Below are 17,678 nucleotides of genomic sequence, written 5' to 3' on the forward strand. Positions count from 1 at the left end.
TACTCCATTTTAAGAAACACGCATCATCCAGAAATTCAGAGCCAGATCTGCGCTAACAAATAAATCTCTTGTAAGGAAAGAATTACTGCTCACACCTGCATCACTGTGTGAATATACCGAATGACACATGACCACACACGTCTGGAGTTTATAAGCACCGGTTCAGTGTTGCCGATGGCTCAGATTGCTGCTTTTCTCCGTTTGGTTCGTCGATTGTGTGAAAAAAAATTCTGCCACCTTTTAGCCAGAGTGAGAAAACACTTTCAAAAGCCACTTAAAAATGCATTATCTCCAAACTCCAAACCTTCTGTGGCTCTTAGACATTGCTTGTTGTAAGGCATTCACCCAGAAGTGATGATATGAAATTATCACAAACAAGACTTCCTTTCTCCGTTTCTGTCTCTAATTAGCAAATAGAGACTCCTTTCATTATTTACACTTTTTACACCGTTATGTAAAAAGCTCCGGAGCCGCCAGAGCTTGTGTCTTAGACACAACAGCAGCTCAGCAGGGCTGAGAGTCTCTGCTGTTAGCAGAGCGGAGGAAGACCAAAACTGTTGATAATCGCTGGATTCAAAACAACAGGTGCTGTCCAAGCCTCTCAGCCCAATTAAGTGGAGGAGAAACAGGGAAACCACATATCTGAGGGTGAGACGTGTGAGAGGAGCAGAGAGTGAACAAAGGCTGTGAAGGAGTGATCTGCGTAAAAGGAAGGATAGAAGCTGGGGAACTGGTGGAGAGGAGGTGTGATGATCAAGGCTGCTAAGGCACAGAACACCTCTTTTAACCGCTGTTCACACTCCCATGAAACATGCACATGCACAGACGCCGACATCTCCCCGCGGAGTCAGACAAAGGCCGAGGTTAAAGGTCATCTCTACCGAGGCGAGTACACCTGGGTAGGAGCCAAAGGTCGAGCACAGCGGGGGACGGAGATACCGGACACATTCCTAATAAGAACGATGGATGAGGATGGAGAGTGGAAAGAAGCGGAGAAAAGAGGCGAGCAGGAAGAAAACCTCTCTGCGACGAGGCGACCTGAACGTGAGGGGGCTCACCGCTGGTTTATCTGGAGTTCAGCTGTCAGCTGCTGAGGGACTCGCAGCCCTGCACCGCATATGGACGACGGCAGAGCACATATACCTTCAGACACGGTGCCAAAGCACGCACTTTAAAAACGCTGAGGTCCATAAGTCTACGTGGCTCAGGCCTGAAAATATTCAGTGATGGTTTGTCCTGGAGTTTCCTGTCTGATGGTCTCAAAGCTGATTTCTACTCACACTCTCTACTGGAGGGGAAAAAAATGATTCAATTGTTGTAATTACTCATTTAATTCATGGCAACCCATGCAAGAGTTGAGATATTTCAATCTGGACTAAAGTGGTTCACCAACCAAATGACCAACATTTTGAGGTCCTGCTGCAAACATAGCTAAAATAAAGTTGGATGGAAGATTTACTATGTGAAATACAATGTACATACAGTGTAGCGCTGCTCATCAAGCTAATTGGTTGATCCGACATCTTCAGAAGGGAACTCTGTCCGGATATGTACTGCTAAACTTAAAATCCTTACAAGAATAAAAGAAAACAGCCGTCTGTCTCTGAACGACACCCGTACACGTCCAGACCCTGGCGCTCCGACTCCGAGGAGAACAATTATCTTAATACTTATTTTGGTGTCTTCCTTGATGCTGGCGACTTGTTGCTGTACTTGTTTTGTGTGTTCATCCATGGCGACCTTTGCTTCAGCTGCTCCATCCTGCTCCTCTTTCTATCAAACTGCAGCTGCAGGAAACAAATAACAAGTGTGTCGGAGCATTTTTCCTTAGAGTGACCTTTCTGACCGAGGCTGTTTAAAGCAGCGAATGTAAACTGGAAACTGACTTTTGGTTAAATCCTCCGCCTCTTTGCTCATCTGAGAAATGATGATTTAGCCTTTGCATGCTTTCAGAGGAAAATCAACCCAGCGTCGGGGGACGAGGAGGAAGATTTTTTTTTCTTTTCATGAGGTAACAGGGGAGGACTCATCTCATCTTCTGACTGGAACCAGAAAGAAGCGTCATCGTCTCTGAAGTGACTATTTATTCAGTTTCATTAAAGAGGGCGTTTGTGATGATTCCACAGACATCAGTGATGTGACACAGAGGCAGTGAGATACGGTCTGTGTAGCATTCGGACCCTGAAAGGACGAGAAGGTGAACATTTAAGGGAGTGTAAAGAGATGTCACGCCTTTTTATGGGCTTATCCACTGACCTCCAGCAGCCAATCAGGTGGCTACTTTGGAGACAACATTCGAAGGCCCAGGCTTCTCTGAGGAGGAGAGGACAATGGGATTACACAGCACACACGCACACACACAGAGTGGAGACTCAGGAGAGAGGAGAGAGATGGATATGTGCGTGAGTGTGTGTTCATGCATGCTTTCCTGTGTGTGTGGGAGGACCAAAGCACACAGGAGTGGGTAGTTGGGTAGAGGTGTGTGTAACTTACAGCACAGTGCAGCGTGCATGTGTGTGTGTGTGTGTGTGCAGGCAGGTGGGTGGTAGCTTTTCAAAGAGCAGACCATTTAATTGAATTCTGTGCAGCTCCTTGTTATTCTAGTCATGACTGAGAGCCGCTCCATGTTGTCCCAGCAATGTGGGAGGGCCGGCCATACCTGCAAACACTGGCTGGTTGGCACTTTGTGTGTGTACGTGTGTGTGTGTGTGTGTGAGAGAGAGAGAGAGAGAGGGAGTGTAGAGCCAGGGGTTGTGAGATGATTGTGGTTGCGCTGGTGTTTTCCTAGCGCAACTCGAGTCCTGATGTGGTAACGAGGAGGGGAAGTGGTGAAAGTCAGCCCTGAACCTCACCCTGAAAAGAAAGTATGAAGCTGCCACAACATTAATACTAAATATACGTGTGTGTGTGCGTGTGTGTGAGTGTGTGTGTGTGTGAGAGAGAGAGAGAGAGAGAGAGAGAGAGAGAGAATATCAGAGATGTGAGACTCGGTGCATGTAAAGCTATCAACTCATTGTCCTTTTTACAAAACAACCCAAACTGCACAAAAGAGGACAAAATAACACAGGTGCTAACACACATTCAGCTCAGCTACAGAGGAGATATGCTGTCTTAATAAAATGAATAGAGTCTCTAAGCAATTACAAGCTTAAACGATGATGCATAAATTTCATTTATAGATATATTTCACCAGGGCTTATCTCTGAGAAACACTGTAATAGGATTCAGCTGGAAGGCAAGAAAAGAAAGATGTGTGGACAGAGGTGTATGTGTGTGTGTGTGTGTGTGTGTGCGCTTAGGAAAAGTGAGGCTTTGTTTGTGATTACGGTGATTGGTAAAAGGTGACCAGGATTCAGGATAACGACTCCCTGCCAAACAAGGACGCCTAAAACTCAACACGGTTAACGATTGGTTTCATATCAGCGTGGCTGAAGGGTAATTCACCGGGGAGATGTTTAAGGTACGAGCTAAATGCAGCACAATGACAATCCAATCAACCCTTTGCTCCACACACACACAAGGATATTCTCACTGCCCCCCCTCCTCTGCTGGTGACCCCGTAGTCCTTTGACCGCTGTTGTTGGACACACACTTGTGTTTTGTGTACATGTGCATGTGTTGCAGATTGTCTCTTAAAGTCAAAGGAAACAGGAAGACAAATTAAGGCAATGAGTCACTGTCCATTAAGGACAGAGGCCCACAAACATGTGGAAGCAACCATTAGAAGCAGTAGTAGTAGTGGTATGTAGCATTATTTCAAATTAGTGTGAACACAAACATGTATGATGAAGCCAAATGCATTCCTTTGAATATTTGACCAACAGTTTGTTTGACAGGTCTATTGGTTTGAATAGACCACAAATATATTATGAATGTTTCTGTGTGTGTTATAAACTGTAGGTGCATCAATTGATTTTCAGTTATGTATGAGCTTATGCTGACCAGTGTGTTAAAAATGGAGCTCTGAAACAGTAATTTGTCACGCGAAGTGGCATATTAACCTGCCCCCTTTACACATATGCACACACACACACACACACGCCTCAGTGTACGTTTCTGCTATTTAGTGGCTGAGTAAATGAACATGATATTTAAGTGACTGATATTTCCTGAGCGCAGGCTTTTCTTTCCTCCTCCTCCTCCCGGCTTTTCTCTAAATTTCCCCGGGGAGCTTCGGCCCTCGGGGCTTGGCTCGGTGTCAGAGTCCCGGCAGCCATGATACTTCATCAGGCTTTTGCACCATTATTGGCAAGAGCACTCCATATCCTCTTAGCAGTTATAGCTTTTCAATTTTCCTTTGAAATGCTGAGCCCAGCAGAACATATGGCAATATCTTGGCTTTAAGTCCTGGATTGGACTGAGAGCCTGTAAAACGGCCCTGCATCCTGAGCATGCAGCCACAGGCGACACACTGTTTGACCTTTTTAGAGTTTTAGAGTGTGCCTCAGCGCTGCGGTGACCACTGTTAAAGACATTTATAATAGGCACAGTTACAAGGTGCTGTAGCACAGCGTTTGACCCAGTAATGTTGTGGTGTGAGCTGTTCTGTGGAGCACTATCCCAACACCACCACCACCTCCCCACCACCCCAGGAAGCAGAGTGAGTCTTCTGGGAAGACATAAAAAAAGAAAAAAAAAAAAAGAGGAGAGAATGGGGAGAACTATCAAATATGTTCACCGGCTATTGTATCATTTTCAGCTCCTCAACAGTCTATGGATTTTTAGTCCATTCCATTACTAATTCATGCTGGTGGAGGGGTTGGGGCTGGGTAGGCAGGAGGAGGAGGAGGAGGAGGGTCGACCCTTCTGGAAACCTAATCTGGATCAATAGGGTTGACCTTGGGCTGAGCTGCTCCCAGGCAGACCGGACAGAAAGGGGTGTTCTGACTGATCACTGAGGAGTATGTGCACGTCCTTTATTCAGATATTCATACGACGCAGTTTAGTTTTAAAGAGCAGTTTGACATTTTGGGAGAGACGAAGAGACCAGTCACATGACTGAACGAGAAGCTACAGCCTGATGTACTGATGTGTGCGTTTTATTACTGATGATACAATTTCTGGTGGCATTTGTACTGGTTCTGTTTTTTCTACTTACCAACACGAGGCACGCAGAATATTAGAAACACCTCTGAATATAATGAACTCCAGTCCAGCACCACTAACTGTGAACTCAGTGCTGAAACATATCAGTGAAATCACACCTCTGTGACGGCATCAAAAAAAAAGAAACAAAAAAAAAAAGACCTGAACATTAGGGATATTAGAAAAGTCGACTTTATGGCAGAGCAGTTGTACTGGATTGCATGAGACTGTGCAGGTGCAACTAATAAAGTTGCCTTTGAATGTAAGTGCTTCACATGAACAAATATATATTTCTTTAATTTGTCAATACGTCATACAGTGACATTGGTTATGTTTCGAGTCAGTTTTAGACCTTGTTGACCTTGTTGTCTGAATACCTGTTACATCGTCACACAACTCTGATAACAGAAATCCAAAGAGACTAATTTGGGATTTGGGAAGCGCAGTGCTGCACGTAAACCACCGTTATCACCAACCACAGACACAGAGCACATGAGCAGTTTGCTTAAAATGAGGGAAAACCACCGAGGGTAAATAATAAGCCTGGACTCTCCAGGATAAACATGATATCAGGGTTAAATATTTAAATTAAGTTATGAACATGTTGTTTTTTTGCTTTTTTGTTGTTGTTTTTGTTGAAGTGGTCCCCTGTGAGATATTTTTTTAAATTATAATATTTACTTGATTATTGCAGTGCAAGCAACAACTTAATATTGTGTAATTTTAAAACTCTCAATAACAGTATCATCACAAACGGAGCAGCTTGTAATTGATGTATTTTATTGTGAGATGGGGAGTCATAAAAAAAAGAACAAAAAAAGAAAAACAAAAACAATCACTATAAAAAAAAGATGAGGGTGTTAAAGGGGGAGGGGGCATATAAAACTGGGCGTGGTCTTGACACTGACATATAAAGTAACAAATTGGCACAAATAAAAACATAAGAACATACGTCAATATTATTTTGGCTTGGCAAAAAGGACAGTTTGTGTGGTTAAGCATCATCCTTCAATACAACAGCACACACTCATGCTATTAGACATACAATTAGTTTTCAAAAGTTCAGTAGCTTTATATTAGAGAGGGGAAAGAAAACTAAACTAACATGAGAATGGAGAGAGGTCACAGGTTCCAATTTTCAGGCTTGCAGGGTGCGAGTTTCTTTTTTTCCCAAGGAAAAACATCATTTTGTTTGTTCGAAAAACATACTTCAGTATGCCGGAGTCTCATTTTCCAGGCCTGTAGTTATTTGCCTTTGAATCTTTTTTTCCATACTAAAATATATTATCGTATTAATACAAACTACAGTATTGTACACTACATAGTGTAATAAATAACCATAAAGAAATATAAAAAATAAGACACATAAATATAAAAGTTCTCTATGACTAAACAGACATACCCATCTCGTTGGGGGTGGGGATAATACTGCCATTGCTGAAAACATACAGTACACACACTGAAACAGAACATAAAACAACATAAAGAAACAAAAATAATACTGACAGGTTAAAAAAAAAACAAACAAAAAAAAAAAATTTGTAGAATCAAACTCCTGGGATTCATGTTTGCCTACATTTTGTTACCTGAAGAGACGTCTGAGCGTTTCATGGTGTGTTAAACAAGTGCACTGAATAAGCTTTGAAAAAAGGCAGGACACAGTTAACAATTAGAAATCATACTTCATCATCATCCATTTGAAAACATGTGCATTGGAACTCTTTTAGTTGCTCGGAGTAGAAATGAAAGCAAGTCATCTAAAGTCTATTATACATGGATATGTGGTAGGCTAAACTCTACTCTCTCAGGTGTGGTGGCGAGCCAAAGTCAACAGTATTCCGGCTTATAGGTTGATCTGGGACCCGGCAATACCTGATCATAGCTGCTAAGCTTCAACAGCAATATTCTGTGGCACTTTTGATATGCATGTTTCTCTTGTTTTAAGTTAGATTTTTTTGCATAAGGCTCGGAGAAGGGGGGTGGGGGTATGGGGGCGGTTAGGTATAGGGAGGGTCAGACAGTTTTCTACATCTCCTTTCTGCTCGCTCTGAACATTTAAAGCAATAGTTTGACATTTTGGGAAGCACGCTGGTTTGACTTAGATGAGAAGATCGATACCACTCTCACATCTGTCCGGCATGTAACGCAGCCCCCCCCCTTCAAAACCCCAACTTGTTGCTTATACAGTTTGGTTTTCGTATGGATTAAACAGGCAAGCTTATAACATGAACTTCAGCTAGCTTCTTCTTCGTCTTCATCTTTGGGTTTTATTTGCATTTGGCAAAACCAGCTTACAGGCGCATCGCTGCTACCTACTGTGTGTGGAGCAGTAGATAGGCAGGAAATAGCATATTTCCCCATTTTCTGGTCTTCATGCTAGGATAACCAACTGCAGGCTGCAGCCATATATTCACCGTACGAGCATGAAACTGGTATCGATCTCACAAAGAAAGCAAATAAGCGTATTTCCCAAAATGTAAAATTATTCCTGTAAAACACTGATTTGTAAAAGATACTTTGACAACAATGTGTCTAAAAGGAACTAAACAGCTGAAAAGACCCATCCTCCCTCCACTGTTTTTCTTCTTAAGGCTCACAGTCCAATCAAAACAACACCAAAAGAAAAGTTTTGCTAACGTCTGCTAGCGTGATGGCATGGTATATCTAGTGCGGTAATACTGAAGGGTAGACAACACAACTCAACTGCTTAATCCATAGGTAAACCAAGCCACTTGTAGTGCACAGGATTTTTCTCATTTTCCTTCCAACTTAATAAAATACTGACTTTTTTTTTTGTTCATTGGCAATAAAAAGGTATAGAAATATCTCCCAACTGTACAGCTTTTAAAGGTTAAAATATGAGTGATAAAATTAGTAACACTGATAAAAAGAAATGACCCAAGGTGTTTTAGTAATAAAACATTATCTAAAACATGTCGGCTCTAGCTTCCAAAGTCTGTATAATGCATTTCCTTTGTTAAAATTCATGTTCGTCTTCATCTTTTTCTTTACAAATGGATTTTTCTAACAGTGAGAAATCGTTCTCCTGTGGAAAAGTCACTAGTATTTTTTCAGGCACACCTGGATTTCTACACAGTAGTGAACTGAAGCGAACTGTCAGAGCGACCAGACATTATCTCCTGCGTTTCTTCCACTGCACAGGGAGAGGAGGAATCTGATTGTGTCTCATGGAGGAGTCTGCTTCCTCTTTTAGTCAGTATCTCCTTTCTCCTGTGGCGTCTGGTTCTCGTCTTCAGAAACCGTGTTCCTGTTTGTTTCGCCTCCGTTCTCCTCCATGACTTCCTCCTCTGCTTTCCCCTCTTCTGTCACCTCTCCTTCTGTATCCATCGCCTCCTCTTCTTCCAGCTTGGCTTCCTCCTCTTCCTGAACGCTCCCGAGCACCTCCTCCTGCCTCGTGTCAGCCTCCTCTTCCTCCGATTTGATTTCCGTCTCTGTCTTCTCCTCCTCTCCTCCCCCTTCCACTGTTACTCTCTCCATCTCCTCCTCATTCCTGTCCCCTTGTTCTTCCTCTTCCTCCTCATCCCCTCCTTCATCACCTATCTGCACCACCTGGATGTCGTCCATGTCCACCGCACCTTCCTCCTCCTCCTCCTCTTCCTCGCTCTCCTCGTCCTCTCTTGTGCTGCTTCCTCGCTCGTCCAAATCCAGCTGGGAGGGGGCCAGGTGTTGCATTTGGGCCCGGCTCAGGGCCTCCATCTCAGCCTGGGCTTCACTATCCTCCTCGGGGCTTTCCCGGTCTCCTCCTTGGTTCTGCGTTTCCTTCTTGCAGTAGGAGTAGCGGTGGTTCATGTGCTGGGAGTAGGAGCCCGAGTGCGAGAAGCGCTTGCCGCACTTGTCACACTGGTACGGCTTCTCCCCCGAGTGGAGCCGCATGTGTTCGATCAAGTGGTGTTTGTGTTTGAAGGCCTTGCTGCAGATGCCGCACTCGTGAGGCCGCTTCCCTGCAGAGGGAGACAAAATAAATATAAGTCAGCATATTTAATAAAAAATGAAAATTCTGTTGAGTTAAAAAGCACAGGCATGGGAGGAAAACAATAAACACAATCGCAACAAATCCCCCACACTGTCGCATGAAAGGTGCCAAAAGCTTGAGAGGGCTATAGCAGTATCTATCATCAACGTATCCAAGGAGAACATTTCAAAACAATATGACAAAATCCCAACAATTGTGTTTAAAAACCTTCAAGGAAACTTTATCCACGCAGAGAGCAGCTAGTTTCACCTTGGATGAGGTCATTTGGAGCTGAAAACAGTGGTTGCAAGCCAGGTATCAGAGTAATAAAGTAAAAAAGCTAAAACGCCTGTGAGAGCGTTGACCTGAGCTTGGCCACGGAATCATCATCTTGGAGCAATCCAAATCACTACCAGAGCTCGCCTCTTGCAACATTTGGTGCTTCACATGAGAAGCTGGCAGCGCAGAGGTGGGGAGTTGGCGGAAAGAAATTCTCAGACCTCTTCTGTGCATGTTGAGTAATACCTGCTGGAATGGAGGTGTCCACCCTTCTTAACACTGTAGCTCAAAATCCCCCTTTGCTCACACTCGCACTGACTCATCTTTCCCAGGAACCAAAAGTGAATGATGGTGAGACAAGTTCCGGTTCTGTGTTGTTGTTGTTTTTTTGTCCAAGGTCCATATGGATCACATTGGCTGTGTTTGTGCGTAAGCCTGGGACACAGTGAGAGTTTGTGTTGTGTTTACCTGTGTGTTCGTATTTGTGTCTCAGCAGCGAGCTGCTCTTCTGGAAGATCTTGTCGCACAGGTCGCAGGCGTACATGCCGCTGTCCGTCTTCTTCATCTTCTTCCTCGGAGGGCCTGAGTCTGAGTCATTCTGCTCCTCCACAGTAGACACGCCCTCTGAGCCTGTGTCCTGTTTCTCCTCCTGGAGAATATGAGAAATCATTTTAATTAATTCAAAGTGAGTTTTTCTGTTTGATTTGCAATTGACAGCAAATGACTCAAAAACCAGAATACCATGTGTGAACAATGTGTGTCTGCTCTGCAGGAAATGATGCCATGTCATATCATGCTCATAGCTCTCTGCAGACACTTCACCAGTCTTTATCTGGCCTGAAACATAACCATACGGTTCACTTATGAGCATACCTGCAGCTCTCTCCTGTCACTGGGCTAGTAAAACTCATCCACTGATGCAGTGAAAGAGGATGTGAGGCATCATTAAGGAGCAGATATATACACAGGGCTCTTTTTTTTTTTTTACAAGGCAGGTCTATGCCAATCCACTTAACACGAAAGTATAATACAACAACAATAAATCAATGAGGCAGGCAGAGGTGTGGCGTTTAAACAGATTCCAGCAGATCAATAGGGGCTCTGCAGTAAAGTGCAGCCTCATGTCCTCTGGGCGACAGCCCAGGAAGATCACTCACACACCCAGTGAGATCTACATCCATCATTAGGGGCCCATTTGGTGTCTTCACAATGAAGAACTATTAAGGGCTATCATTTTTACAAAGAGCTGAATTCTGACATTTCTATATATGACTTATTGATTCGATTTTGGATGCTTTTAGACTATTTATCATGTTCCGGTGGTTTTGAAAGATGAGAAGTAATGATCTGGGCTGAAGAGTTTGACTGATCTCTCCAAAAAGAGAAAAGCCAACTTCATTCCAATCCACTCTCTTCTCAAAATGGCCACTGGTTCTATCCAAAGGTAACAAAATCTGCCCAAATTTTAGCAATTATATGTTGTTATATGTTGTTACATAATCACCCATAAAATGTAAGAATTAAACAAACAAAGGAGTACAGTAATAACAGCTTTAGAGGTGCTGGTAGGTGGATTTTGTTACCTTTGGACAGAGCCTGGCTAGCTGTTTCCACGTGTTTCCAGTCTCTGTGCTGAGTAACGCTAATGGCTGGCTGTAGCTTTATATTTAGCAGACATTAGAGTGGTATCAATCATCTCATCCTCCAACTCTTGGCAAGAAAGAAAATGAAACTATACTTTGTCAAACTTTACTTTTAACAAAGAGAGTGAAGCTTCATAAACAGTTGCACACCTTGACTCCGTTGAGGTGGATGGTTTCGTGCATCTCGGTCCCCGCAGGGCTGTTTGCTGTAGTGGTATAGGTGTAAGCCAGCTGGGGGATCAGGATAGTCTGTTTGTTGTTGGTGGCTAGGGCCCTTAGGCATTGCATTGTGGTCACAATGTCAAGGGGTTTGGCACTTGGCTGGCTGGCGTACAGTGCGACGGGGCTGGTGCCCATGGCTGAGAGTGGCGATGCCTCTTTCTTTGTGCAAGTTAAGTTTAGGGGTTCATCCTCATTGGTAGAGCAAGAGGAAGGGGAGGGGTTAACGCTGGCTTTAGCCACCACTCTCTCAGCCTCCTCTCTGGAGGGCTTTGGCAGCGACAGGTCTAGGGGTCCCTCAGTGCTGGGCTGGGCTGGTACCGGACCGCCAGCTGTCAGGTTTAGTGGTGTGGGGGAGGCCGGTGAGCTGTGAGCACCATTGATCTCTGCTGGGGTGGCTTCTGTAGGGCTGTCCTGGATCACAGAAGGGCTCATAGTTGATGTGTCCTTCCCTGGGACCAGAGATACCACACTGTTAGCTTCACAGGTGTCCTCTTCCTCTGAGGGAGGTGTTGGGGCACCCAGTGATATCTGACCCTCCTGCATTTTGTCAAACCACTTCTTAACCACTTGGACTGGCAGGCTGACTGAGTCAGAGATCTTGGCCAGCTCGTCCTTGGTGGGCTCTGCATTTAAGGCAAAGTAGGCCTTGAGCAGGGACAAGAGGTTCTTGGGCTGGTTGCAGAGTCCGCCCTCTGACAGCAGGGCAGCAACAGCAGACTCAGACTTATCCAGGCCTGCTCCGTTCAGCCTGAGACCATCTTTGCAGTGCTTGAGGGCATGGAGCGCTTCCAGCCCACCGGGACAGTCATCACACAGGAGACATGTTTTAGTGGTCTTTTCCTCTTTTTCTGTGGTCTCATTGGACCTGCTGCCTCTGATTGTAAGATCTTCTGGGAGTTTCTGAGACTTGAAGGTGTCAGTGGTGGTCTGAGCTGGTGAGACCGGCTCAGACTCTTTCTTCAGGTTTTGGGCTGTGAGCTGGCCCTGGTCCAAACTGTAGTTTATAATGATTTTTGCATTTCCATCCTGACCCACGATAGGCAGACTGATGGCTGAGATGAGTTGCTGCTGTGGGGGTGGGAGCGTTCCAGTGGTTAACCCCAAGTTCACCTGCCCCTGGCCTTTGGCATTGTTTTCCAGCACCTGACGAATGACGTTACCGTCCACCGCCACTTTGAGAGCATTCTGCAGGTCTGCCAGGTTGATGCTGATGGGCGACACCAGCCCCACAGTGGGCAGGACCACAGCCTGCACTGTGCCCTGCAGAGGAGCTGCAGCACCTCCGTTGAAAACTCCACCATTCATGCCAGTCACAGCCGGGGACGTTATCACCGTCGGCTTATACTCGTAGTCCACAGGCTCAGTCTTGATCTGGTTGAGGGGCAGCTGCTCCTGCAGGGGCTTGCTGTGCTCCAGCTTCTCCCTAATCTGGGTACGGAGGACTGAGGGCGGCGTGGGCAGCACTGGTGATGGACCCTGCGTCTGGGTTTTGGTGTTCCCCAAGCGTGGTCTGCCGTTAACTGAGATGACGCTGATGCACTTCTTACTGCTGATGTGGGAGCTGTATGAACCTGAGTGGGAGAACCGCTTCTTGCAGTTGGAGCACTCATAGGGTTTCTCTCCTGAATAAAAACCACAATGTGCATAACAGAGAGAGAAATAAAGAGGTGGGGGGAGAGAGAGAGGAACAGGTTTCCATTAGTGAATGAAGCTAAATGAGCAAGCTAGGCTATGAGCACTACGGCAGGAAAAAGCTCTAATGCGTTTCAATGATGCTTAAACGCTGATGTAATGGCACCATTGGGAACTGCCCTTCTCTAATTGCTGTCCCATAATGCAAAAAGAAACACAATTATGGCACATTAAGGAAGGGAACACAATGGACTGAAAGACAATGAAGGATATCTAAATACAGGGAACTGGCTAAAACATAAATAAAACATAAATATTGGTTTCAGTGGTGACTGAAACATCTGTTGACCAACAGAGAATCATGGGAAAGATATGTACACCAGACCTGCCCATGTGCATGCACACACACCCGTTTACACACAGAACGCTGCCATGGTGACCAGGGTTGTCCACTCACCGCTGTGGATGCGTAGGTGCTCCTTCAGATGGTGCTTGTATTTAAATGCTTTGCCACATTCAGTGCACTTGAATTTACGATTGCCGCCCGACTGTGTGATGTGTCTCTGTCAGATGAGGGGAGGGGGGGGGGGGGGGTTGTGGTCAGTTCGGTGAGATACACAATGAAAACACAACCTTTGAACTGCTTCTAATTCATGTCACAATGTCATTAATCAATCAGGGCAAAAGTTCATGTTTATTTATCATGTTTGGAATCGAGCTGCTAAAGAAACAGGGCTGAGCTTCCACGTAGGGCTGAATAATTTAGAATCACTTTATCAGTACATTGCTACAGCATTACACAAGTAGTATGCTACTGAAACAAATCACAAGTGATTCAGTATTTGTAATTGAAAATGTTTAGTGTAGACTGGTCCATTTAAATAATAACACATAAATATTAAACCAATACTTGATTTCAGTCAATCTTGTAAAATATTCATGTTCATGTGTTAACTTTATTAATACAGTAACAAACGAGCAGAATGCTCTTAAAATTGGTTGTAATGATCCACAAATCATCTAGCTGCATTAAGTATTTAAGCGTAAGTTTATTAAAAACTGCATTTTTACTCACAACTTAAGACTAAGAGCAGAAAAAAATCACTAATTAAATTAGGAGATTGGGGATTGGATTTTATTTTTCAGTTTTACCAGTGAATGTGTTTTATCAGTATATCCAGTCCAGACTAGTTTGACTTTGAGTTAGTTTTTTACCTGATCTCGTCCGCCCTTGTGGACCGTCATGTGCCTCTCCAGTTGCGCACGGTATGCAAAGCTGTAGCTGCATTCAGGGCAGCTGAAGCTCTCTTCGGTCTTCTCGTGCCGGTACTTGATGTGCTCCTTCAGGGAGCTGTAACGCTTGTAGCCACGAGCGCAGTATGGGCAGGTGAGCAGCTGTGAGAACGAATCAGGAGTTCCTGGATAGGAAAAAAAAAAAAAAGAGAGACACACACAAAAGGAGAGATTGTAATGGTGATGTGGAGAGGGCAGGGAAGGGTTAAAAAACACATGGTCAATAGGGAGGGCTCTTTGATGTTTCACATGGCCTGCTGCAGTAACACTCCTCTGCTATTTCACCAATCACTGAAAGATCCTCCCCCACAGGTAAACAGCACCCAGGTAACCAAAGGGATAAAAGCTGATCACTGATCTGTAGCAACGCCTTCCCATCTTTATAAAAATAGTACACTGGGTTGCCAAAGCTGCATTTTACTTTTCGTTTGGTACCTCCAGGAAACAAAAAACCCGACGATTACAGCTTTCACACCTGAAATTCCATCATCTGATTGCCTATTGTGCATTAGAAGTGGTTCAAAGACACCCACGCATGTTAGGGAAAGTGAGCTCGGTAAACAACTGCCACCTGCCTGGATCCAAGCTGGTGAACATAGGGTCTCAGTTGCCTGGCTCCCACACAGGTAAAACATTACTTCGTTAACAGGTGATGTATTAAGTTTCCCTGTGGGACAGGTGAGGGCCTCGAGATGGGAATGCACACACATTACCGCCCAGGTAGCTGTGAGTCAGAGGTTGCACAGACGTGACAAATTTACTCAGGTGTTGCTGTTGCCCCCTCCCCCCCGCCCGCTCTCTTTTTTCCCCTCGGTGGTAGCAGGTAAAAGCCAAAAGCCCGGGAGCCATAAAGGACCCAGTGTGCTGCACTTAACAAATCGGTGTGTGTGGAAATGATGCTGGAGAGTGGTGTTAATGGGGTGGAGTTAACACCTGAGGTGAGACAGGGAGCAGGTAGAGCCATCCCCGGGGGGCAAGTAATTAGTGGGTAGGTGCAGTAATAGTGTGACAGCTCAATGACTGTGAACTCAGGGGTGGAAATACTGGTGTGTATTTCAGTGAGTGTGGTTTAGGGACACTACAACTTGCTTGTGTGCACTAGTAATACAGATATGAATGACATTTAAAGCTATTAATGCAAAGAGCAAATAATTGTAATTGTGGAAAAGTGTGTACGCACCAAAGTGATCTTGAAAAAACATCTTTTTATAGTTTATATATGGCACGAATGCGCGGTGAATGCTGTTCGCTGACGTCCTTTACCATTCTCATCATGGACGCTGGCATCAGGGGTGCCCTGTCGTGGTGGCTCGTCCTCCGGGGCCTCTGGGTAGATGACGGCTGTGTCTCCTTGCTGGAGCATCTCCTCCACCAGGGCATCTGTGCTCACATCGTCCTCGCCATCTGACACACAATCCTCCTTCACTGTGATGGGTTAAAAAAACATACACACACACACTGATCAGAGTCATGCCTGCAAAAAAGGCATTATTGATTACCTTATTTCAAGACTTACATGCTTTCCTATTGTTGTAGTCTATATGAAACCTTAACCTTTGTATATGAAACGCGATAATCCAATAATGTCACAGTGAGTGTCATTATAGCTGCACCGGATCTTACAGTCCAAGCCCTTGATCATGACATGTTCACCGGCATGGAATGAGGCGTGTGGTGCTGGGGGAATAAACAAACCTGAAATCCTGGATGCTGTTGTTCATAATAGGATGAGAAAACTAATTAGCATCAAAGGCCACGGGCTACTGTATGAGCATCAAGCTCTTTGTAAGAACTGAATGGCAAGCCTCTATTCACAATGTTAGGTAAGGTACTTGTTGAGACTGGAACTGATAATTAGGTGATGAATCTTGTCCTGATGTAGAGCAGCGGGTAGATATCACACAGGAAGGGATGCACGCACACATGCTTACACACACACACACACACACACGCGATGTTCTGCTCTCTGGAGAGGCTTGGCCTTCAGACTGTGCTTAATATCTACGCAAATCAGAGCCTGCATGTGGGAGCCGAGCGTGTTCTTCCTCCACATCACATGAGCCCGGCAAGCCAGTCTGACGAGAGCTTATTATACTGAGCATCGGCTTATAGGAAGTGTAACCTGAGGACGGAGTTTAGGATGCACGAAAGCTTCCTTCCCTCTTTCCGTTTGTGCTCAGCCAGCGCTTCCTGAAGTGAATGCCGGAACCAAGTATAGTGTGTCGACGATTAAAACGAGCACCGTTCCTCTATGGATATGTTAGTGTGCCTGTGCGTACCTTTACAGAGAATAATTACAAGACTGAGCTATCAGCTAAAAGCAAAGTTAGGCTACTGTGGACACTGTGGTAGCGTTTACAAGGCAGATGTTTTATGGATTGATTTAAGCATTCCGCCCTGCTTAGCGGAGATTTGAGAATTGTGTTTTGTGAATTGTGCGCGTTGAAAGACTGGGCCAGCTGTGTGCTCCTCGGAGATGGGAACAGGTGTAGCACTTCATGAGTCACAGACGCACCAGTGAATACCAGTGCTCTTACGTACAGGCTGCTTCCTCTGCTGCACCTTAACAAAGCCATGAAACAATATAAGTGCAGTCATTTGTTGCTATGGTTATTAAAGACCACATGAAGAAAACTCCCGCCCTGTAACAGACTCGTGAGAGATAATACAGAGGGAAAAGGTTGTCTGCTGGTGTGTGTGTGTGCATGTGCGTGTGTGTGTGTGTGTGTGTGTAAAGCAGGAGCCAACAGCAGGTGCTGAGAAAGTCAGATTGAAGAATTCTCATCCCACAGTGGAGGGTCAGGAACACATTAAGGGCTGCTAACCCCAACATGTCACACAGCTTTTCTCCCATGACCTCAGCAGCATAAATAACAACCCCTGGACATGTTTGCCACATTTTTTTTTTTTTTTTTTTTTTTTTTAGCATCTAGCTCAACGTCAAGAACTGGATGAAAAAAAGTCGATACCACTCTCGTGTCTGTGCGTGAAACTTGAAGCTAAAGCTTCAAGAGGTGGGTTAGTTAGCGTAAAGATTGAAAACCAAGGGAAACTGCTAGCCTGATTATCCTGCCCTTATGCTAAGCTAAGCTAAGCAAAGCACTAGCTGGCTGTAGCGTCATAATTAACAGACTGAAATTTTGGAAGAAAGCAACTGAAGAAGAAAGCAAACGAGCGCATTTCCCAAAGTGTCAAACCACAAACCATTTCCTTTAAATAAACTGCTTTATATTTTTCACAATTATGTTGGCTGTTGACACGACAGTGTAAAAAATGTATTGCATGCGGGAAAGTGCTGATCTGACGGTGTTCAGCTCTCATCCCCTGCTCAAAGGCAGCATCCAAACACACAAACACACCTCCAGGCTACTAAATGTTGAGCATGTGTGTGAAGTAGTGTCCCAGTTGGGGGTCTGTGGTGCAAAGGTATGACAAGCTGTTGTTTTCTTTGCTTGTGCGTGTGTGTGTGTGTGTGTGTGTGTGTTTATTTCTCCCTGTACTTTGTTAAGTACAGAGCAAGGCCAGAAGGGTTCACAGCCTCTGTGAGGCGG

General features: G+C 44.8%; 1 protein-coding gene across 1 annotated transcript in view; it reads right to left on the reverse strand.

The window, feature by feature from the left end:
* Nucleotides 1-5,854: 5,854 nt before the first annotated feature.
* The window catches only part of zeb1b (zinc finger E-box binding homeobox 1b), a 47,542-nt gene continuing 35,718 nt past the window's right edge, over nt 5,855-17,678 (reverse strand). The window contains exons 3-8 of the mRNA XM_041065924.1: nt 15,391-15,552; nt 14,050-14,252; nt 13,292-13,397; nt 11,131-12,824; nt 9,806-9,986; nt 5,855-9,047 (exon numbers count right to left, since the gene is read on the reverse strand). Coding sequence (XP_040921858.1) covers nt 8,296-9,047; nt 9,806-9,986; nt 11,131-12,824; nt 13,292-13,397; nt 14,050-14,252; nt 15,391-15,552 — 3,098 coding nt within the window. The 3' untranslated portion in view covers nt 5,855-8,295. The remainder of the gene's footprint in view (nt 9,048-9,805; nt 9,987-11,130; nt 12,825-13,291; nt 13,398-14,049; nt 14,253-15,390; nt 15,553-17,678) is intronic.

This window comes from Toxotes jaculatrix, chromosome 20 (genome assembly GCF_017976425.1).
Source record: "Toxotes jaculatrix isolate fToxJac2 chromosome 20, fToxJac2.pri, whole genome shotgun sequence".
Classification (NCBI taxonomy): Eukaryota; Metazoa; Chordata; class Actinopteri; family Toxotidae; genus Toxotes; species Toxotes jaculatrix.